Consider the following 24,395-nt stretch of genomic DNA (forward strand, 5'->3'; position numbering starts at 1 on the left):
CATACAGAAGTCAATAGCCTTTCTATATGCCAACAATGAAACATTTGAGAATGAACTCAAAAGAACAATCCCCTTCACGATTGCAACAAAAAAAAAATAAAATACTTAGGAATAAACATAACAAAGAATGTAAAGGACTTATATAATGAAAACTATGAACCATTGTTAAGGGAAATCGAAAAAGATATAATGAGATGGAAGAATATACCTTGTTCTTGGTTAGGAAGAATAAATATAATCAAGATGGCCATATTACCTAAAGCAATATACAAATTTAATGCAATTCCCATCAAAATTCCAATGACATTTTTTAAAGAAATGGAGCAAAAAATCATCAGATTTATATGGAACTATAAAAAACCCCGAATAGCCAAAGCAATCCTAAAGAAAAAGAATGAAGCTGGGGGCATTACAATACCTGACTTCAAACTATATTATAGGGCCACGACAATCAAAACAGCATGGTATTGGCAGAAAAAATAGACATTCAGACCAATGGAACAGAATAGAAAACCCAGAAATAAAACCACATATATATAGTCAAATAATTTTTGATAAAGGGGCCAAGAACACACAATGGAAAAAGAAAGCCTCTTCAATAAATGGTGCTGGGAAACCTGGAAAACCACATGCAAAAGAATGAAACTGGACTACAGTCTGTCCCTCTGTACTAAAATTAACTCAAAATGAATCAAAGATCTAAACATAAGACCTGAAACAATTAAGTGCATAGAAGAAGACATAGGTACTAAACTTATGGACCTGGGTTTTAAAGAGCATTTTATGAATTTGACTCCAATGGCAAGAGAAGTGAAGGCAAAAATTAATGAATGGGACTACATCAGACTAAGAAGTTTTTGCTCAGCAAGAGAAACTGACAACAAAATAAACAGACAGCCAACTAAATGGGAAATGATATTTTCAAACAACAGCTCAGATAAGGACCTAATATCCAAAATATACAAAGAACTCATAAAACTCAACAACAAACAAACAAACAATCCAATAAAAAAATGGGAAGAGGACATGAACAGACACTTCTCCCAGGAAGAAATACAAATGGCCAACAGATATATGAAAAGATGCTCATCTTCGTTAGTTATTAGAGAAATGAAATCAAAACTGCAATGAGATACCACCTCACACCTGTTAGATTAGCTATTATTAACAAGACAGGTAATAACAAATGTTGGAGAGGCTGTGGAGAAAAAGGAACCCTCATACACTGTTGGTGGGAATGTAAAGTAGTACAACCATTATGGAAGAAAGTATGGTGGTTCCTCACAAAACTGAAAATAGAATTATCTTATGATCCAGCAATCCCTCTACTGGGTATATACCCCCAAAACTCAGAAACATTGATACGTAAAGACACATGCAGCCCCATGTTCATTGAAGCATTGTTCACAGTGTCCAGGACATGGAAACAACCAAAAAGCCCATCAATAGATGACTGGATAAAGAAGATGTGGCACATATACACTATGGAATACTACTCAGCCATAAGAAATGATGACATCAGATCATTTACAGCAAAATGGTGGGATCTTGATAACATGATACGAAGTGTAATAAGTAAATCAGAAAAAAACAGGAACTGCATTATTCCATAAGTAGGTGGGACTTAAAAGTGATACTAAGAGACATTAATAAGAGTGTGGTGGTTACGGGGGAGGGGGGAGAGAGAGAGAGAAAGGGGGAGGGGGAGGAGCACAAAAAATACTAGATAGAAGGTGACAGAGGACAATCTGACTCTGGGTGATGGGTATGCAACATAAGTGAATGACAAGATAACCTGGAGTTGTTATCTTTGAATATATGTATCCTGATTTATTGATGTCGCCCCATTAAAAATAAAATTATTTAAAAAACAAACAAACAAAAAAAACAAACAAGGAAGGATGGTAAGAAACAGAAGTGCAGAAGTGGAGAAAGGGATTCCAAGAGAGGTTCTAAATGCTGTCAGGCATTTGTGCTTCTTCTTGACAGTGTGGTGTGGTGAGAAGAACATAGAGTTGAAGTTGGTCTAGAGGTCTAGGGGCTCATTCTTTCTACTGTCTTTAACAAGTCTGAGTTCAAAGGGCCCCTCCAGGTGTTATAAAGGAAGGAATCTACAGCGGATTTACCTAGCCTACATCTGCACTTGAGTTTCTGATGCCCAAAGAAGATGGGCAGGCCGGGAGAGCAGTCTCCTTCCACCCTTCATAGCCCAGAGCTGGGGACGAGGCACCTGTGAACTACCCCATGAAGGAAGTTGTTCTCTGACAGAGCAACAATCCCCTTTTGAGGGGTATGTCCCCAGCCCCTAGAGAGCCAGGCACAATCTGCAGGAAAAGATATGCTTGGCAGGAACTGGGATAGCATCTGCTGGCTGGGCCAGTAGGTGAGTTAGGCTGTAGACCTAGACTAACTGTCAAGAGAAAGAGAAAAGGTCTTTTAGAGACCTACATAATCCTGTATGTAAGATTGTAGCGGCTGCCTAAATCTAAATCTTCCACCACATCCTACAAAGATTATACAGATCAAAAAGAAGAGAAGGAGGAAAAAGAGCTAATAAAAGGTGTCTATACATCCTGTTTTGCTTAGGGCAGTCCCAGGGTATACTGCTGAGGGTAAGTTAATGCCTACTAATGCTGCAAAGTCTTTTAACCAAATACAACACACATTTCTGATTTTAAGAACTCAATAAAATAAGAATTGATAGATGCTTCCTTAACGTGATAAAATACACATACTTAGCCCTGAAGCCAGCTTCTTACTTAATGGAAAGCACTGTTGAGAAGTACATTTCCCACCAAGATCAGGCACAGAGCAAGTCTATATACTGTTTCCACTTGTTTTTAGCACTGGTGCCCTCCACCGATGCAATCAAGGAGGGAAAAAACAATTAGAGGCCTAAGAACTGGAAGAATCTACAGTTTGGCAAATGACACAATATCATAAAAGTTAGAACCTGATAAAGGTGGCCAGTGAAAGATCAAGAAGAAAACAAACTCAAACAATTAAAGCAGTCAATAAAGCAGCTGCTCTAATGTTAACATACAAAAAAAATCATAAGCAATCCATGACCAAGTAGGAGATAAACTAGAAAAATCCATTTACAAAATAAAAAAAATAAAAAAATAAAAGAAATAAAAAATTATAAGCTATTTAGGAATAAACAAGAAATGTGAAAAGCCCACAAGAGTAACACCTGAAAATTCTTCTGAGACACACAATAACACTTGTTTTTTTGTTTGTTGTTTTTTGTTTGTTTGTCTGAAGTGAGAGGAAGAGAGACAGAAAGACAGACTCCTGCATGCACCCCCAATGGGGATCCACTCAGTAAGCCCCGTACAGGGTGATGCTCTGCCCATCTGAGGCCTTGCTTGCAGATAGAGAGCCTGAGATGAAGGCTCCACAGAGCCATCCTCAACACCCTAGGCCAACTCGCTAGAATCAACTCACGCCATGGCTGTGGGAGGGGAAGGGAGGGAGAAAGAAGAGGAGGGAAGAAGTGGAGAAGTAGATGGTCACTTCTCCTGTGTGCCCTGACCTGGAATTGAACCCGGGACTTCCACACTCTGGACCGACACTCTGCCACTGAGCCAACCAGCCAGGGCAACAATAATACTTGTAGAAAAAAATAAATAGTTTTTCTGTGAACGATGGCTTCACATGGCAAAAAAGTCAATCATCTTCTATTTAAAACAAGAATGTAAAGCAATCCCCCCCAAATACCAAGATGTCAATATCTCTGGATAGATTATGAAATGAATTCTGAAGTTTATATGAAAAAAAAATATGCAAGAATAGCTAAGACAGAAGATCAAGAGTGTGACCCTGTACAGCAGTGGTCCCCAACCCCCAGGCCACGGAAAGAGTAAATAACTTACATTATTTCTGTTTTATTTATATTTAAGTCTGAACGATGTTTTATTTTTAAAAAATGACCAGATTCCTTCTGTTACATCCGTCTAAGACTCACTCTTGATGCTTGTTTCGGTCACGTGATACATTTATCTGTCCCACCCTAAAGGCCGGTCCGAGAAAATATTTTCCGACATTAAACCAGTCCGTGGCCCAAAAATGGTTGGGGACCACTGCTGTACAGGAAGTCGTGGGGGACCAGCCCTGTCAGAGGGTAGAGCGCCAGAAAGCCTCCACGATCAAGAGCCTGCACTAGCACCTGAGTCAGCGCAGCTGTGGCTGGAGGGCACAGTCAAGTCTAGAAACTGTTCAAGTACATGCGAAAATTTAGAACAGGATGAGGGTGACAAATAAGATACTGAGGAAAATAGGGTGGTTTTTAAAAATAATACTGAAATAACTGAATTGCCATGTGGGAAAAAGACAAAATTAAATTTGTCATATTACATACCACAATGAATACCAAGTGGCCAAATAAAAAATAAATAAATAAACCCACATAAGAACTAGGAAAAACTTACATTTAGGTACATATAGGTACATGTAAAAACATTAATTTTATAAATATTGTATATATCTAAAAATTTAGATTAAGTAGTATATTTTCAATGAACTGAGAGTATAAAGCAGAAACTGTTGCAAACAGCTCTGAGCATGGTGGGCAGACAGGTACAGGAGTGAGTTTCCTCTGAGTTCACATGTCTGTGTGTTTTCATCTCTGAACCATACACAGGTTTTACACACTCAAAAAGTAAAATGAAACTAAAAAGATTAATATATAAAACATGAAAACAGCACAGAGACTAAAACAAGTGTTTCTAACTATAGCAAAGTGATAGCATAACCACACAGAGAAAATAAATTCCAGTTTGAACACAATACTCTGCACACATAGAAGGTTAAATCCCAAGAACAAAGAGAACTGTAAAGAAATCTTCAAGTTGCTAAGTAAGTTTGTAGTTGTATACTGTTGTATTCTGGAAGTACTGTGTGTGTGTTATATGAGAGAAAAAACAAATAAAAGCCTTCATACGGTTGAGAAACATGATTTTCACATTGAAGGAGGCCAAGTAAAAATATAGAATAAGAAACACCTTAAGGTATTGAGTTTGTGAGTTTAATGTACATTTCCTGGTTGTCCAGTGAAAGGGCATAGAAGCAACAGTGCCTCAGTAGCTATGAGCACACACTGTGCCCAGACCCTGGTTTCTAACAATCATCTCACATCAAAGAAAGGGAGCAAGGAGGGAAGGAAGGAAGGAAGGAAGGAAGGAAGGAAGGAAGGAAGGAAGGAAGGAAGGAAGGAAGGAAGGAAGGGAGGGAGGGAGGGAGGGAGGGAGGGAGGGAGGGAGGGAGGGAGGGAGGGAGGGAGGGAAGGAGGGAGGAAGGAAGGAAGGGAGATAAGGAGGGAGGGAGGGAGGGAGGGAGGGAGGGAAGGAGGGAGGAAGGAAGGGAGGGAGGGAGGGAGGGAGGGAGGGAGGAATGAAGGGAGGGAGGGAGGGAGGAATGAAGGGAGGGAGGGAGGGAGACAGGGAGGGAGGGAAGGGAGGGAGGAAGGGAGGAAGGAAGGAAAGGAGGGAGGGAGGGAGGAAGGAAGGAAGGAAGGAAGGAAGGAAGGAAGGAAGGAAGGAAGGAAGGAAGGAAGAAAGGGAGGGAGGAAGGGAAGAAGGGAGGGAGGGAGGGAGGGAGGAAGGAAGGAAGGAAGGAAGGAAGGAAGGAAGGAAGGAAGGAAGGAAGGAAGGAAGGAAGGGAGGAAGGAAGGAAGGAAGGAAGGAAAGGCCCTAGGGGAAATAGATAACTCCAGATCAGAGCAGGGACAGTACAAGGTGAACCTGGGATATTGTGTTGTATTGAGGTCTAGGAAATGCTCAATGACTAATGGGGTCCTGTCAAAAGCCACCAAGAAGTGACTCGTACTTGACAAACTTGGGATAGAGCATAAAAGATTCATGATGGTAAAAAATTAAAATGCATTGAAGTTTATAGGAAAGATAGTCAACAAGAAAATGAAAGAAAAGTCTTTTTTTTTCCTAGAAGAATGCCAGCTATTAAATGTAGAAGCAATGCTGGAATTAGAGACTCAGTGTATGTGCCTGACCAGATGGAGACGCCGTGGACAGAGTGTCAGACTGGGCATGAAGGACCCAGGTTCAAAGCCCGAGGTTGCCGGTTTGAGAGCGGGCTCATCCGGCTTGAGCGGGGACTCACCTGCTTGAGCGCAGGGTCGCTGGCTTGAGCGTGGGATCATAGACATGACCCCATGGTTGCTGGCTTGAGCCCAAAGGTGCTGGTTGAAGGCCACAGTCACTGGCTTGATGCTCAAGGTTGCTGGCTTGAACAAGGGGTCACTTGCTCTGCTTTAGCCCCCAGGTCAAAACACATATGAGAAAGCAATCAATGAACCACTAAGGAGCTGCAATGAAAAACTGATGCTTCTCATCTCTCTTCCTTTCTGTCTGTCTGTCCCTATCTGTCCCTCTATCTGTCTCTGTTACAAAAAGAAAAAAAGAAAGAAACTCAGTGTTTTGTAATTCCGAATGCAATAACTGATTCAAGCACACAACATAAAGAAATTAAATCATTAGGTGAAAAATTGTTGAAGGTCAGAATGTTCACATGGTCTCAAAGTACCACCCCTTAGATTATTTGCTGGTGACAAAGGGGAACTTTTATCTCAACAGTGCTGAGCTGTAGCAATCACTTTCTTGACCAAGTGACCCAAGGCAGCACCACCCACAGTGAGAGAACCTGGTGTCAGGTGCCTCCTGACGCAATACAACCAAAGACACCTAATGTCAGCTCTGTGGCTGTCTTGACAAATTCTCAATCTGAATTTACTCCGGAAGACACAATCAGACAAAGCTAAGAAACAGGACATCATACAAGACAGCTGGCTTAGGTGCCTCAAAATTGACGGTGCCGTAGGACAATGATTTTAAACCTGTGTGTCTCAGCCGGTCTGAAGTTTTAAAAACATGCAATACCTGGCTATTTGGTCAAGGGCCTGGCTTCTTCTCCCTTAGACTGTCAAATAAAGACACGACAGTAGCCAACAGGACAATAGCTGTCTAGTGTGAATAAATCAAAGTGTATATATTTATATATTTTTCCAGATCACCAAAAAAATTTTTTTTGTTGTGCTGCAGAATTTTAGTAATTAGTTTATGTATGCCATGAGATGAAAAAAAGCTGAAAATTATTGCCACAGGGGAAAAAAGCAGAGGGGCTGCGTAATAATGAAAGAGAACAAAAAGAGGCAAAATCAAATATAACAGATACTGGCTTGGAAAAGGCGAGCTATAGAAGAGCGTTTTTAAACCATCAGAGAAATTTGAATACAAGCTATGTCATAGATGATATCGGATTATTATTCATTTTCTTAAACATGGTCCTTGCAGGGTGATTATGTGGGGGATAGCATGTTAATGTATTTAGGATTGAAATACCATGACAGCTATACTCATTTTAAAGTGGAGCAGAAGAAATATATGTGTACGAAGATAAAGCAAAGGGGGTAAAATGCTAACTTGTGAATCTAGGTCAGGGGTCAGGAACCTATGGCTCGCGAGCCAGATGTGGCTCTTTTGATGGCTGCATCTGGCTCGCAGACAAATCTTTAATAAAAAAAATAATGTTAAAAATATAAAACATTCTCATGTATTACAATCCATTCATTTCTTACCGCTCATGTTCATCGTTGCGGGTGGCTGGAGCCAATCAGAGCTGTCCTCTGGGACACCACCAAATTTTTATTGGATAATGCCTAACATACACGGGTCATTGTATGGCTCTCACAGAATTACATTTTAAAATATGTGGCATTCATGGCTCTCTCAGCCCAAAGTTTCCCAACCCTTAATCTAGGTGAAGGGTATATATGTGTGTTTTTATTAGACCTTTCTTTCAACTTTTCTGTGTATTTAAAAATTTTCCCCCAAAAATGGAGAGTAAGAGCTTGTGCACAGAGCATGAGGTTCAGGAAATCAGGCGTAGGGCGTGGGAAGTGTGGACCAGCATAAACTCCAGATAAACCCGGAGGTGTGCCTCCCTTTCTGCAGAGCAGGACTCCTTTCTCCTATGGCTGCAGCTCTGTGCCCATCTGCAGGCCTGGCCCTGCACGCTCATGCCTTGTCCCCTCCCAGATCTTGAAAGGCAGACACTTAGCCAAGCCAACAGCTTGATAACACAAAGAGGAGTTTGGAAAACTAATTTTTTTTCATCAGATGGAGCAAACTGGCTAATTGGCTTCTGTCAAGAGAAGGTCTTGGTAAATGAGAAAGAAAATTAACTATCTTGGCCCTGGCCAATTGGCTCAGTGTCGAAGCTTTGTCTGGCATGTGGATGTCCTTGGTTCGATTCCTAGTCAGGGCACATGGGAGAAGTGCCTATTTGCTTCTCCACCCCTCCCCCTCTCACTTCTCTCTCTCTCTCTCTCTCTCTCTCTCTCTCTCTCTCTCTCTTCTCTTCTCCTCCTGCAGCTATGACTCAATTAGAGCAAGTTGGCCCCGGGCGGGCACCGAGGAGGGCTCTATGGCTTCTGTCTCAGACACTAAAAAATGGCTCCAGTTGCAACAGAGCAAATGCCCCAGATGGGCAGAGCATCGCCCCTCGTGGGCTTGCTGGGTGGATCCCAGTGGAGGGGGGCATGCGGGAGTCTGTCTCTACCTCCCTTCCTCTCACTAAAATAAAAAATAAATAAATAAATAAATAAATTAGCTATCTCACTGTTACAACCCAAGTTTCTCAGCTATCATTGAGCAAATGCCCCACAGTTTCATTTTATGTCTTGTCAAAGTACCACCTACTAGGATTTTCTGCAAACATCGCGAAAAGCTGAGGATTGCTGGTTTCACAGCCATCCTGGCACACAGACTTGTGGCTCGTGCCTAGCCATCGTCTCCGGTTCTGTGTGGGGGCAAGTGGGAGGGCCACCATGGCAGGAGAGGGACGGTCTGTTCTCACAGTAAGAGATGACTCTCATAACTCACTCACCTTTCTGAGAAGTTGTAGTGTAACCTGCAAAGCAGAAGAATAAGATATGCATCATCTCTCCTGTTTATGATAAATGATTTATTACATCTCTCCTAGACACCAGAAAGCACTGGCAAAGTTTGCTACAAAAAAATGACTTGCTTGTCCTTTGTTTTGGCTTTTGAGTCTAACCTCTTCCTGATTCAGCCTGACTCCATCTAGTGTTAGTTTCAGAAACTTAAATCATGCCTCCCTTCTCTTCAAAAAAACTTGCATTTATAGAGGAGCTCAGTTCCAAGATGACCCATGCAAGAGCAGCTCTCTGCAGGTGCTGAGGACATTATCTTCTGGGAAAAGTGCCAGCTGGCACTAAGACCCAGCCACACACCTCTCCTGTCCTTCATTTTTCCCTTCCCTCTCTCCACCCACCTGCCTTCCTCCAGCTCCCTTCACACCCCTTTCCCTGTCCCTCACTTTCACAGTGTTTATTGCCACATGAAGCTTGTGGCCACCTTGTTTGGATTGTGGAAGTTGCCCCCAATGGCTCTGACATGTCAGAGTAACCCAGAACACACACACACACACACACACACACTCTCTCTCTCTCTCTCTCTCTCTCTCTCTTACACACACACACACACACACACACACACACACACACACAGTGCTCTTCTGACATGATTGCACATAGCAGTATAAAACCTCCGGGATAGCTTGTTTGTGTTGCCCTGTTGAGAGCAGCATCTCCACAAACACAACCATATGTGTGTCAGTCATTCGTTACACATCAGTATAGCCTCTCCCAGCCCTTCCTCTTGGCGTGCCTGCCTACATGCATAGACACAAGCAGGTATCAGGAGTAAGAATTGGGCTTTGTAAAATTTTAAGTTTTTGTGAATTCCAGGACTAAGAAGATGTCCCTGAAACAGAGTCTGCAATAGCTCTGGAGACTTCCAGAGTTCTGGAGTTTCCCAGACCAAGTACTTTAACTCAGAGGGTATCTCTCAGCATGTGTGGGTAGTCTGGCTGGCCACGGGAGCATCGCTCACCCATGGGCGATGGTAAGATCACTATGCTAAAATCTCCATCTGAGCACTCTGCTGTCCTGACACAGTGCCAGAGTTGGCCAAATAGTCTGTGGCCATGTGCCCAGGGTGCAGAGAGGCAAGCCCAAGTCCTTTCGGCTACTGCATTCTGTGCCCCATTCCCTCCTCTCATGACACCTGCCCACTGGCCCAAAGGAAGGAAGGGGCCATGGGGTGCATTCTAGTCCCCTGGGAAGCATTTTAGAGTGGAAAAAGGGCTAGGAAGATAGGCAGGGGAGCAGGATAGATAAAACTGGGGGAATGGTATCGTAGCAGCAACCTTACCTTGTGACTCTCTTCTTTAGTGCAGTGGTATCTAAACAGAGAGAACAGGCTATTAGGAAGGGGGCACTGAGATCAATCGGTGTGCAGCTTGCTCAGTGCCAGGCAAGGGGAGGGGATCAGAGCCAACTGAACTTGGGCAGGGCTGAGAAGCTTTTGGGGCCCTGGGGATGGTGGTCTTGGATGGAGTGCTCTACCTCCGCCTTTGGCACTGTGGGAGTTTCTCTCTCCAGATCCTGTCAGTCAGAACTCTTAACTGAGCACCAGGTGAGGATAAGACTGAGCCTGCCCTAGAGCACCGCATCCTCCCTCTTAGCCTCTTCTGCACTTGCAGTTCCTGGAGCTTTTGTACTCAGAGATGTGCCATGCGCCCTGCTATGTGATGAAGAGGCTGCTTGCTCTCCTTCCTTGTTTGTAGGGATGCGGTATCAGTGGTAACCAAACTCCTCTGACTCACTAAGCCCCTTAGTTGGATGTGCTAGTATCTCTGGAACCCTACAACCACCACCAAGTGCTGCTGCTCCCCTCCTCCTGGCCAGACCCCACCCCTACCACCTTCTGCAAATCTTCAGAGATCATCATTGACTTTTCTGGGAAAACAGTAAGGCACCTTTCTGGAAAATCGCATCATCATCCTTACATGGAGTGGTTTCTGCAGGTCCCGCCTTGAGAAAAGGGATGTGAATCACAGTTGCATTCTGCTAACAAAACTCACCAACTGAAGCTTGGCATCTGTGTGAGACGTGCCACCCTGCGGTGCCACAGGACACCGAGAACCACAGCCACCCTGCGGTGCCTCGGAACACAATGAACCATGCAGTCATGTGAGCACAACTCTACTTGGATCATGAGGACTTTCAAATAAATATATGGGGGAAAAATGAAATCTGGCTCCCATAAATTAGTGCTGGCCGCACCCTCCACCACTCACCCATGCTAGGACCAACCCCGTGACCTCTGGGGATCAATTTTATCTTTCTCACTTTTCTCCAGGAAACCTGATTCTCAGGAATATCAGAAGCAACTAAATAGAAAAGCAGAGAGACAGAGACAAGGGGTGGCATGCAGGGGCTACTATATTTCCTTCAGCCCACGATTTTTTATTCTTTCTCTGGCCAATAGAGTGCTCTCAGTGCCTTGCACTGGGTGGCTGCCAGCACACAGGCTTGTCAGGGACAGAGTTCAGGCTGACTGCCACCGTGTCCGTACCCTTGACTCCCGGGGTTGTGTTTCTCAGGTCTGAGGAGTCATCGTCAAACAGGTGCTTCTTGATCATGCAGACCTTCAGGGCCAGGAAACCAGCAGATATGGCGACACCCAGAGCCATCCCGATGAGCGCATACCTGATATCTGAAGTGCAAAGGAGATTCGAACCATGAGCTCCATGGAGTTCACCGCAGCCTGCAAAGGTCTTCCATGGCTCCCCTTCCATTCTGGATGAAGTTCAAGGTTGTATGTGTGGGCCTGAGAACTCTACACTCTGACCCGCTGAAGCCAACCTAATTCTCCACTCTCCTGATACCCCAGCATCTCTCCCTGGAACTCTGCCCTGTCTCTTCAGCTGCGGAAATCACCTCCAAGTGGCCAATTGTCCATTTCTCTGGCCTCTGACAGCCTTTTCTTGCTTATACTTTCCTTAATGCTTTTATCAGTTATGTGTTGACTGTGATGAGTGCTGAAGGCAAAGGACTGAGGCCTGGCTTCATCATCGGAAACCTGCAGCCAGCTGGGGGACACAAGGACCCATTCCCATGCCAGGTAACCGGGGTGGGCAAGGCTGGCACGGCTGTGGTGGCTTTCCTTGCCTCTCTAGGTGAGCTCTGAGAGGGAGAGGGACTGAGACTGTGCAGGTGGGAGGGGGACGTGCGGGGCACAGAGCTCGGCAGAGCCTGCTGTCTACGAGCAGGACTGCAGTGCTGGGCGCGTGGGGGGGTGCCGGGCTGCTCACCATGGAGGAGGGGTGAGGGGCACAGAGCTCGGCGGAGCCTGCTGTCTACGAGCAGGACTGCAGTGCTGGGTGCGTGGGGTGCCAGGCTGCTCACCATGGAGGAGGGGTGAGGGGCACAGAGCTCAGCAGAGCCTGCTGTCTACGAGCAGGACTGCAGTGCTGGGCGCGTGGGGGGGTGCCGGGCTGCTCACCATGGAGGAGGGGTGAGGGGCACAGAGCTCAGCAGAGCCTGCTGTCTACGAGCAGGACTGCAGTGCTGGGCGCGTGGGGTGCCAGGCTGCTCACCATGGAGGAGGGGTGAGGGGCACAGAGCTCGGCAGAGCCTGCTGTCTACGAGCAGGACTGCAGTGCTGGGCGCGTGGGGGGGTGCCAGGCTGCTCACCATGGAGGAGGGGTGAGGGGGCACAGAGCTCGGCAGAGCCTGCTGTCTACGAGCAGGACTGCAGTGCTGGGCGCGTGGGGTGCCAGGCTGCTCACCATGGAGGAGGGGTGAGGGGCACAGAGCTCGGCGGAGCCTGCTGTCTACGAGCAGGACTGCAGTGCTGGGCGCGTGGGGTGCCAGGCTGCTCACCATGGAGGAGGGGTGAAGGTGGCCCTGATGACTCCTGTTCCCTTTGAGGATTGGCTCTTGGGCAGGACAGCGTCCCTGGGATAAAGCTGTATTAGCCATTTGGGCAGGCCTAGAGGCGAGTGTTACCCTTCCTTATTCTGTGATGACTGGTCAGAAAACAATACCAGCAGCCCTCCCTCACCTTTCAAATAAATATATAAAATTTATTTGGCCTAGCTAGGCCTTTTGGAGTGCCTGACTCTTGCCTCTCACCTCCCATGCAGAACAAGCTGGGCAGTGACCTACCAGTTTCGGCCTCAGCAGACTTGCCCGTTGCCAACACTTGAGCTGCTCCAACATCTGCAAAGAAGGAAAAGCCAGAGTCTGGTTAAAACAGAACTACTGGCTGAGATCAGGCCAGGCAAGGAGGGCGAAATCCCGGTCCCCAATAACCCTCTCCCACAAGTCTGGGAAAACTTACCACCCTAGGGGCACAGACATGGGCTCCTGGTTGTCACAGAATTGTCTTGGAGCCTTGCTAGAATGTCAGAGCCCTCTTCAAACCCAGACCAGGAATGAGGTGCCCTCAAGTTCAACTAATCCAGCTCTTTGATTCAGTTTCCCAGACCCATACAGTGACCCCTGCCTGCTTCTCCCACCTCCTCCATCACTCCCATAAACCCTTTTGTCCTTTTGTTCCAGACAGAGGATATGGCTTCCTGTTCTCCACACAAGCTGGGCATCTGCTGCCTCTGGGGCTGCTTCCCAGCCTCACCTTCCCCTTTTCTCCCTTCTCCTGGTCATGGTCCCATGTCACTTCCTCCACACCTAGTTTGCCTGCCTTTCTGTAGGCTCCATGACAGCCATGCTCACCCATCACACTGCCCACATTGTTGATTCAATGGCTTATGTAACACAGGTTGTCAGACACCCTCCTGAAAGCTTCTCAACTATTAGCCCATTGACCGTGTCTTTTGGCTGGTTTCCCACTGAGCTGCATATTTCCCTAAGAGGCATCCTACCAGCAGCATTGACACAATGCCTGGCATAGAGAGGGTGATGATAAATATTTGCTGAATGAATGAATGAATGAATGAAGAAACAGAGGGCATTGCAGGAGTTTCTCACTCTTCTAGCCAGGGCTTGAACAGAAGACAGGAGACATGTGTCCTGGTCTGGAAGCTCACTTGCTTAGAGTGCCAAGGTCATGGATTCAATCCCTGGTCAGGGCAAATACAAGAATCAACCAAGGAATGCATAAATAAGTGGAACAACAAATCATTATTTCTCTCTCTCTCTCTCTCTAAATGAATAAATAAAAAATTTTTAAATATTTTTTAAAAAGAAACGACAGGAGACATGTCTCACAGCTGGGGCCAAGGTCCCTGCAGACAAACCTTAGAAGAGCAAAGGCAGAGCCGTTGGGCTTGGAGAGGAGGGCTCACATTAATCAGCCACTTACCCTGAGGCAGTCAGTGCAGCACTTACATGAATACCTTTAGTACTTGTAGCAACAACTTGGGAGACAGGCACTATGATCATCATCCCTGATGAACGAAGAGCCAGAAGCACCGAGGACTTGAGGATGTGCTCAAGAGCCAGGAGCAGAAAGTGGCAGAACTTGGGTCTGAACCCCGGGGAGTCCCTGCAATCACAAGTCTCAGGGAACTAACCAACAGAGTGACACCAAAAGCCTCATGGCCAAGGGCTGGGAGGGCTTCAGCAGGGGGTGAGTGGACGGTGAGGCCCAACCCTGGTTCCCAGGTTCAAGCTTTCAGACTAAGGCAGAAGCAGAAAGTACCATAACCCTTGTTTCTCCTAAAAAGGAGCAGGTGACTTTGTTGGGAGGGACAAGATCCTCCCAAGCTCAGTTCCAAGAGAAGTCCTCCTCAGTCCTGGCCTCCTGGAGGTTGAATGATGGCTGGGGCACTTGCTTATGAAACCAGCAAAGAGGTTCCATGCTCGGTACTGTCTGGGAGGAGGTGTTGGGGTAACACTCCACAGAGGACTTCATTTTACATGCTCTTAGTGGGGATTGAACCATCGTAGTGGAGTTTAGAATCTGTCTAGTGGTTTCCCTTGGTCAGCAGATAAAGCTGGGGGACTCTGAAGTAAAAGCATGCAGCCTGTTCTACTCATAAGTCCACTGGGAAATTCAGTAACTCCTCTTCTCACCCAAGGATGCATGCCCCCACATGAGCCTGCCCACTCACACGTCTACCATAGACTCCCGGACACAATACGACCCTGGTTTTGTAAGTTCTCTGTGTAATTAGTGTAATTCTGTACACTAGTCCTGCTATTCCAGCTAGGTGTAAAACCATTTCAAGGATGGGACAACACCTGGCATTTTCACATGGCTGAACTGGTTGACTTCACCCATGGCTGTGGCTGGGAGACGACGCCCAGACCCATGCCTATAAGTCAGGGTGATGTGCACTGCGTGCCCCCAGCTCCTTTCCTGATGCTGGTGTGGACTCGCTCTGCTTTCCGTGGGCAGAAGGCAAGGCATCAGCATGGGGCCAGTGTCACTGAGAGAGGGCCTTCCCCTGGCCCCCACTCACGGACTTCTTACTGGCACCCACCATTGCTCTCCAAACAGAACAGCAAGCATGAAACTTCATATGAGCTTGAGATGAAGTGTGAACAGAGGTAAGAAAGGGCACAGTCCAGACGAGTGAGACAGAGAGAGCTAGAGTCTAGAGAGAGACACACACATGCAGAGAAACACAAGGACACATGCACACGTGGGGACACATGGGGGCTGTGCCTGAGGAGCACAGGTGGCTGGCCAGAGAGCTGTAAAGAAGGAGAGAGGACAGAGAACGTCTAGTGTCAACAAGGACTTGGCTGCCCAGCACCCTTCCTCAACCTCACCACCAAGAAGAGTTCTGGACACTCAGCTCCTGTCCCTCTCTGGCAGTGAGTGTGGGGCTGGGATTTAGTTTAGCCCATACTCTCCCTCCCCCTCACACTCTCTCACACACACACACACACACACACACACACAAAAGGGACCCTTAGTCAGCACCCTCCATGCTCCATCTGTGTCCACCCCAAGCCCTGAGGCTGCCCCTCATTCCTGGCTTCAGATGAGCCCTCCAGGATCTCCTCCTTACGGCCAGGGCCAGGGATGGAGTGCCCATGGGGTCAGAGCTCTGACAGCTGCAGGCAAATAAAACAGGGCACAACGCTGAGCACTCCAAAGGGTCATCTCCCCTCCCAGGAATTCTGGCTTGCCTGCCAGTGGCCACTGGGTGGCAGCCTTTCTGCTACCCCTGCTGGAGGAGGGAAAGCCTCCCAACAGTGTCCCCCTGCACTCTGTGTCTGTCCTGAGTTCTATGGGCCCCTGGGTGAGGATCCATCCTGAGCACACTGGTGCACAGGCCCCACCCCTGCCTCTTGCCAAGGCCATGAGCTGGGGAGTCCCTCCTGAGCTGTAGCGCCCTGGCAAGCTCCAGGCGCTGATTTTCCCTGGCTCCCCACAGGAGCTGGAGGACGGGTGGCTGGAGCAGGCTGGTCTGCGGAGCACAGCCAAAGCACTCCATGTGCTCCCTCCTCAGGCCTGTTAGAGACACAGGAAGAGGCCAGAAACCACTGCACTTGGAATTCTCTGAGCTCTCTTGCAAACAGGAGGAAGGACTTTAGCATTTAGAAGACAGGTTCTCACACCCAGGGAAGAGTCCAGGGGAGCTCTGCAGGAGCTACCTGTCTCAAAGTTGATCTCCCCAGGGCCATGCAAGGACCTTGCTGGCCAGTAGATCCATGAGGCAGTAGTAGGCACAGCACCAGCCAAATCTGACTTGACTGCTGGCACTCCCTGGAATATCTATGCTGAGCCAGAGCAGAAGGCAGGAGCAGAGGCCCCTGAGCACTGTCCGTGCTGCTGTCTGGAGCAAAGAGCTGAGGGTTGCCTCTTGATGGGTCCGCTGGGGTGCCAGGCCTTGCCCGCAGTGTCTGTACATGCCCAGGTCGGGTCCGACATCCACAAGCTCTCACTAAACACACACCTGAGGCTATACCTGCCAGAGGCTGGCTCCTTTTTCTAAGGTGAGGTGTACAAAGGCACTGTAGCTCCCAATCTAGGGTCTCTGCTTCCTTCTCATATCCATGTGGACATGCTGTTGCCAGATGGCCTGTTATTTAACCCCACCCCGCTTTGCCAAAATAGCTGGTTTCCAGCCCACTCTCTCCAGTCGCCCCGCCCCTAGTCCCACAGAGCACACCCGGCTCTCTGCCAGTGGTTTCCCGCAGGGATGAGCCTCCTGAAGGCGACAGTGGCCCTGAGGCCAGCAGTTCTGTGGGTCCAGACCCTCCACCCCAGATGGAGAGGGCAGGAGCAGAGGAAGGCAGCACGCAGGCCCTCTCAGGGGGAGTGAGCTGAGAGCAGTGTGGCCATGGCCATCTCAGGAGTCTGACCTCTGAGAGCCTGTACCTGACATTCAGACTCCATGCTGCACCCATCTGTTGGGCCCACTTTTGGTGGGGGCTGGTACTCTCCAGCACCCTTATTTGGGCAGAATCAGGCTGTGTGGTTCCAGTGTGGGCCATGGGTATGTGGCACTCAGATGTCGTTCTATATGTATCTGAACTAAAAATAGAGAAAACTGCCCTGAATGTTTGTTAACTGACATCCAGCCATTTTCATCTTGGAACTTGAATATTGGAAAACGACTTCTAACTTTAGATTCCGCAAATTCCAACATTCTCAGCTAGAAGAGTTTCGAATGTCTAGAAGAGGCGTCCCCACGTCCTAACAGAGTCCACACATAGGAGGGAAGTACCTGAAGAATGCTCTGGATGGCCCTGATGCCCCCGGGGAGCCAAGAGCCCCCCAAGACCCCTGTCCCTCATGAAGGAGCTCACACAGTGACAGAGAAGACAAGAAGTACTCTGAAGAAAATATCAGTGTCATTGGTGATATCCAGTACCTCCCGTAAACCTGTCTCCGCCAGCTGAAGGAAGTCTGAATGGGCATGTGGGGTGGACACTTGCCGTGTGGCTTGCCCACCTCCCTCAACCCTTGAGTTGCTGGCAGCCCCTGGGTTTTCCTTTGGTGAGTCACCTGCATGTGATTCCCTCAGGACTAACTCCAGGATGGACCTATGGCCCATACCTGATTAATTAGCATATGTCTTCTTCCTGTCAGCAGTAATTGGTCAAGGGGTAGGAGAAGCAACCCAAACCAGGTCAGTAAGACTCAACTCCAGGCCTTCAGGGAAAATATCAAGAAATAAGAGTGTATTCCAGAATTGGTCATAGTAGGGCTGAGGGAGGCCCACTGGGTGGGGCAAACCTGCTGAGACTGAAGACCCCCCAGAAGAGGGTCAGACTGAGACCAAATTCTAAAGATAAGTTCTGAGCCCCTGACTCCAACTGTGCCCAAAGCACTTCTTCTGGGCTTTCAGTCACCTCAGTAAGAAGACACCTTCTTTATCGTAAATCTTACCTTAATTGTGACCCTAAGAGTCCTGACGACTTTGGTGGCAGGTCCTTCATAGAGGTCATCATTGGAAATGAGGTTGGCGAGGCAGGAATAAGAGCAGAATACCGACTGCTCACAGGAAGCTCACGGCGCAGCCTCGAGTCAGCCCACTGGGGCCCGCGAGCTAAGTGCACGCTGTCCTCTGTCAGGCGATGCCTTCCTGACCCCACGGAAAGCTCTTACTTATCCTTGAAGACTGATCACAAAGCCACCTCCTCAAAAGTCCCCTTGCTCTCTGTTGGTCCAGGATCACCCCTGCCAGCTCATCATACATCTGTCTCTGCCCGTTGGCCCTGCCTCACAGCTTGTTTTGTGGCATAAGGACACACATCAGAGAGCCCAGGGTGAGCTGTTTCTCCCAGGGCAAGATGACATGGGAGACTTTTGCAATTTAACTTTCTCCTTCTGAGAGATGCAAAGAGAAGGTGGAAGAGAAAATTCTGAATTGACCGGGAAGTTACCCCAAAACTAGGGAGCATTAAACCAGAGTGGTTTGAAGTGATAAAATCAAGTTTCTATTACTGAGTGATAGGGCTCAGGAGGGAAATAAAGGTCAGCCACAGAGAAATGAACCCTGTTACAACATTGCTCTTGAAATTCTAAGAGGGGGCACTCAAGGGATGCCCAGGCAACCCGCGTGGGGCACAGGGAGCAGTCCCGGCTGCCACCACAGTGGATGCCTGTCTTCTCCACCTGAGGCTGTGGGTCCCAACCACTGCCGCCAGGATCCCACTGAGAGAGAGGCTTGGTGCGGGTGTGGCATGCAGAGTGAGAGTGGCAGGGCAGTGAGGCTTCATGCCGTAGAATCCTGAGCCTCACTTTTCTCAACTGAAAATAGGGATGTAAGACCCTGGCATGTAGAAAGAACTCACTGAGATAGTTCCTTGCTTTCTGACCATTCGTTCTGAGCCTCCCAGCAACCCAAGCTGACCTGAGGGGCCCTGGGGACAGACAAGGCCGGCTTCTCTAATTATGCTAGTTTGGATGTTATGGATGTTGACAGCCCAGTTTCTCCCTCTATGGGGCTCTTTGGTGCTGGTAATGAAGCCCATGAAGTCCAGATGTGGAATGCGGCTCCAGTCCTCTGCAGAGCAGGACGCTGGAGCACTGCCAGGTGGCCTAACCCCTGCTCCCGGCGCTGCTGGGTCTGCCCTGGGGCTGGAGCCCTCCTATGACTCAGCTGTGATCTGCAGAATCCTCAGGTTCCCTGTTCACAAGCCTAGAAACCCCCTGGACTTGCTCTTCTTCCATAGCTTCTTCTAGTCTCATCAAGGAGACTGCTGCCAAACCTGAAGTGGCCGGGACACCCGCTCCGGCTGTGGTGCTCCCGTCTTCCTCTGAGAGCACCTGGACTCGGGCAGCTCAACAGCTGCCAGAGCTGCGTGGTTTCAAGCAGTGGAGGCAAAGCTGGGCTGCTCCAAGGGGGCCATGGGGGTCTGGGGACACATCTTTGGTGGCCGTGGATGCCCAGGGCCAGAGAGCATGCTGACTCAGCGAGTGCTCCCCCCACACCCAGCTCACCACCACCTGGCCGGCCAGTGTGGCCCTGATACCCAGAAGATGGGCAATGGGAAAGGAAGACCATGCATGGGGCCCCTGTTAACACAGGGAAGTACACAGCCATTCCTCACCCAGGGGCAACGAGCCCAGCCTGAGGGAGTCAGAGAAGGCCACCTGGAATGTGATTTAAATTAAAACTAAGAGAACAAGTAGTGTCTGGTGAAGACAGTGGGGAGGTGGTGAGGAGGGGTCAGGCAGAAGAAGAGGCACCAGCACAGGCCAGGAGGCCGAGGGAGCACAGGGCCTGGGAATGAAGGAGGCCGCTCAGTGGGCCAGAGCAGCTCGAGGTCACGCGTGAACTGAGGCTCTCGCGGATTCTCAGAGAAAGGAGTAACTGCCAGCCAGGATATAGCCACCCTGGGAAGGGATTAGACACAGGAAGTTATAGAAGGCCACCAGGACAATGGAGAAGCTGATCGAGGCTATGAAATGCAAGTGAACGTGCCTCCAGCTTCCAGAAATAGCATCGTAATTAAGCGGAAAACAATAATGGTAGGTGACCAGATGGTATCAAAACTTGTGCCTACTCTGTTTTTCCTGGGCATTTTTTGCTAATTAATTTTTAAAGACTCACACACTGGAATTAAAATACTCAGCTATAGAAACCAAAATGATCAACACTTTTCCAAGCTATGTGGAGGGGTTGGAAGCAGGGAGCCGGCTTCAGCCCAAGGGAGAACCAGGGTACTCCAGACCTGGGAGCATTCCCAAAAGAGGAGTGGGCAGAGTGTTCCAGGTCCAAGCTGGCTAGGAGATAGTGACATGCAAATGCTGTCACACCTGGCAGAAGAGCTCAACATGCCCTACCTGGCCAAGGAGCTGCTGAAAATTCAAGGGAGCCAGAGGTGGCTGAAGCCAGGGGAGCCTGAGACTACCCTGGTGAGGTAGATGGCAGTGTTCAGGGAACACTGGGCCAGCAGACCCACAGCCAGAACACTAAGCTAACCCTACTCCCTGGTGGAGGGGTTTGTTCTATCTTGGAATATCTCAGTGGAGGCATGAAACCTTCCTATGAACCCACTGTGGATGGGAAGAAATGAGACTTGGAATCAGAACATCTGAGTTCCCATTCTGATACTATCCACAGTGTGGCTGTGGGATCCCCTATAGGTGTATGGGTGCAGATGGATGTATCCTCCACAAGCACTCAGACACCTGCTTGGGTGGGGTCCTCAGGTTTCCGCAGGCCATGGGAGATGTGGCTAGCAGAGCATACCAGAAGGCAGCTCTGGGAGATGGTCCGATCAGAAAGAAGAAGGCCTCGCCACAAAGGCTCAGGCCTCTGATGTTAGGACAAGTCACAGAACCGAGAAGACGCCCCCACGAGACTGCATGATTCTTGGTGGGGGACAGCACACTCACACCACATTGGGAATTAAGACCAGAGAAGTCCTGTTTTTGAGAGTGAGGCTTTGCAGAGAGAGCAGAGCGCTGGGGCAGTGCAGAATAGTTCATTAATACTGTGAAGTGTGGCAGGTGGAGAGTGCACTGCATAACCGCTAAGTGGTGGGCTATTACTATTCATGAAACATTTATACTGTGCTCTTCAGCCTCTGGGAAACTTTGTTCTGGAGTCCCTGGGGATGAGGCAGAAGAAGCATGTGCCCAGAGGCCAAGGCTCTGGGAACACAGCTGGCAGGACCCACAGGGAATGGGCATGACGCTGCCTAGGAAGTGGCACACCAGAGCCCTGGGTCTTGGCAACACAGGGCTATCTGTCTTCATCTACCAGGAGAGAGGTTCACTGGGTCCTCCTACAGCCAGGGTCTGGACCTGGCAATCCCACTGCAGTTATCTTCCCTAAGTCAGCTTCTGATATTGGCAAAGCCCAGGGAATCCACATGTCTGAATATTTAAAAATTGTAACTCAGGCCACACACTGGGCCCAGCTCATTTCCCCCTACAGAGCTCTGCAATCCACTCCCCCGGGGTCAGATCCCAGGGAGAAGCTTAGCTAGCTGGGCCTCCCAGAATGACTGGGCCCTGCCAGATTGGGAATAGGGCCTGGCCCAGACTCCCTGCAGGTCCTCCTACCCAAAAACTGCTTACCTGGAAATTGGGCATGACTGGGAATGCTTGCAGGTCAGGGGACTAAACGCTCTTTGTCCCTCACTTTCTGGTTCACAAGGTCCTGATGGCTGCTGGTCTCCCCTCCGGGATGCACCACACTCACTTTCAGCTGCTTGGTGCGCACAAGTCCCTTTCCCTCATATCTGTGTGCTGATCCAGTTCCTGAACTTCCTAAAGAGTTGTTAACAAGACCAATAAGAAACAAAGTCTTTGTGTTTCTGTATGTGTGATATGGGGGCCTTTTAAGGCAAGGCAGGGGTTGGCTGGCGCAGGGCTGGGTAGGGGCTCTCTTCCGGAGGCCAGAACCCTCCTTTCACCAGGAAGCCCTAGAAGATAATGTGCCCTCTCACAGTCACACACTTGAATTGAGGGCTCTGGGTTTGAACACGGGTCAGCCTGGCTCCACAGAAGTACGTCTTGCCAGCACGCAGGGAGACAGTAGCTTTAATATGACTGAAGTTTCATGTGTCGTGTGTGGCTCAGCTGAAGCTTAGGAGGGTCTGTGTTCTTCATATCCCAAAGTCACCTCAGGGATCCTCTCTGAATGTCTCCGGAGCCTTCCCTGGGTCACTTTAGCTTCCCTGTCCCACACAGTCTTCTGTGGGGCTAGAATGGACCAGTCAAAAACTGCAACAGCCTGGCCTGTGGTGGTGCAGTGGATAAAGCATCAACTTGGAATGAATGCTGAGGTTGCTGGTTCGAAACGCTGGTCAAGCCATGTATGAGAAACAACTACCAGTTGATACTTCCCGTACCCCCCCCCCAATTCCCACATTTCTCTCTCACTCCTCTCTCTAAAATCAATCTATATAATCTTTTAAAAATAATTAAAAATAACAATGTGACAGATGCTGCATTTCAGCTACACCCTGGCTCTCGGGACACAGGCTGTGTCTGGTGGGGGAATGGAATGAGCCACATCAAATGACATGGCCCCTGCTGGCATGGCGGTGGATGAACTCAGCCCGTCTGCTCTTGCCTAGAAAGGCTCCCTGCAGCTGGGGCTCCTCCTCCAGGGCTGTGTAAATGCCCTGCAGGGAAGACCAGTTCTCTCCACACAGCTCACCAAGCTCTCCTTTGCCAGCTCAGCCTCATCTAACATTACCCTCCACCTCGTGCTGCCTTCACCCCGTCCTTCCTGCCCCAACCCGATCTATTCCCACAGACTAGCCTCTGGGAGCTGAGCTTCCCCTTCATGCACTAAGCCACCCACAAGCAACTGCCAGTTCCTGGGCATGGTTGAGTGGGCGCCTGGTGAAACCAGGTTCCTGCCCTGACAGAGGCAATGCTACAGGGGGCAGGGGTGGGGGGTGGACAAAATGCCAGATGAACACACATGCAAACAGACAGATATGCTACTCAAACTGTGAGGAGCATGTGACAGCGCAGCTCAGGGCCCAGGGAAGGGGCAGGGCACAGCCCACACAGGGGAGGTGACATAAGAAGGCTTTGAACCTGAATAGAAACTTGATGGATGGAGAAAAGAAACACTGGGGCAAACAGTGTAACAGAGCTGGGGGTGCCCTGTGGACACAATAAACACTTTGGTCTGTCCTGGCAGCTAAAGGATTGCAACTAGGCAGAGGCATAATCAATTCACTCTCAACAAAACGTCTCTTCCAGGAAGTCCTCCCAGATATTCTAGTTGAGAATAAGGGACCCTTCTTCTGTTTCTCTCCGTTTCCTTTATCTCAGCACTTAATACCACATTGTAACTGTCCTGGTAGACTGTCAACTCTTTTAGGTTGGGGGCTTAACTCACTTATCTCTGTATACCAGCAACACCTAGTGAAAATCAATGATTGTTTAATGTACAAGAAAGCCCCTGTGTTCAGGTGTCCCGGTCCTCTGGGATGACCCATGGCTCCAGGCCCTTTGCCTCATCTCCTTGCCAGCATGGCCTGAAGGTTTGGTGCAGGCTCACACAGGTTCTTGGGTGGGCACAGTCGAGTTCAGGCAGAATTCCCCAGCTGCTCATTTGTCTCATTCAGACAAGCAGGAGCCTAGTTCATCAGAGATCTATCAGCAGGCTACTTCATGGAACCAAATTTAATAAAAGGAGAAGTTCAAGTAATTCTGTGGATAAATGAGGGTCTGGGTGGGTCAGAGACGCTACAGTGACTTTGCAGAGGAAGCACATGCCAGCCAGGTAGCTCTGTCTTCTCAGCTTCTCTGCAGTGGCTGCATCCCAGGAACAAGGACCCCAGGGGCCTCCTGGCAGGCACTCTTCCAGGGTCATACCTCCTGCCTTCATATCATGAGGCATTCCCCCTGCCCCACTTCAGGAGCTTCTAGGATCAGGTATGTGTGTCTAAGAGAAGTTAGGGAGCCCAAAGCCCTCCTCAAAGTACACTCTCCCAAATCACCCACCCCCTAGCCTCTTAACAGTTCATTCTGGAGAAAGATTAGAACCAGCTTACTTTTCTCTGTCCTTCTCACTATGTATAGCTAAAATCCCTAGATATTATATTAAAAACCAACACAAAAAGATCCTGAAAGATGGAGAGAGAAGGCAAACTGACTGAGCAGCTTGGG

General features: G+C 48.7%; 1 protein-coding gene across 2 annotated transcripts in view; it reads right to left on the reverse strand.

Moving 5' to 3' along the window:
- The window catches only part of TMEM273 (transmembrane protein 273), a 49,589-nt gene that overhangs the window by 9,977 nt on the left and 15,217 nt on the right, over nt 1-24,395 (reverse strand). Inside the window, exons 2-6 of one of the 2 annotated variants that reach the window (XM_066348570.1) lie at nt 13,052-13,105; nt 11,457-11,597; nt 10,251-10,281; nt 8,902-8,925; nt 6,118-6,263 (exon numbers count right to left, since the gene is read on the reverse strand). In XM_066348570.1, coding sequence (XP_066204667.1) covers nt 6,118-6,263; nt 8,902-8,925; nt 10,251-10,281; nt 11,457-11,597; nt 13,052-13,105 — 396 coding nt within the window. The remainder of the gene's footprint in view (nt 1-6,117; nt 6,264-8,901; nt 8,926-10,250; nt 10,282-11,456; nt 11,598-13,051; nt 13,106-24,395) is intronic. The other variant, XM_066348571.1, reaches the window with a different exon arrangement.

Source organism: Saccopteryx leptura, chromosome 9, assembly GCF_036850995.1.
Source record: "Saccopteryx leptura isolate mSacLep1 chromosome 9, mSacLep1_pri_phased_curated, whole genome shotgun sequence".
NCBI lineage: Eukaryota > Metazoa > Chordata > Mammalia > Chiroptera > Emballonuridae > Saccopteryx > Saccopteryx leptura.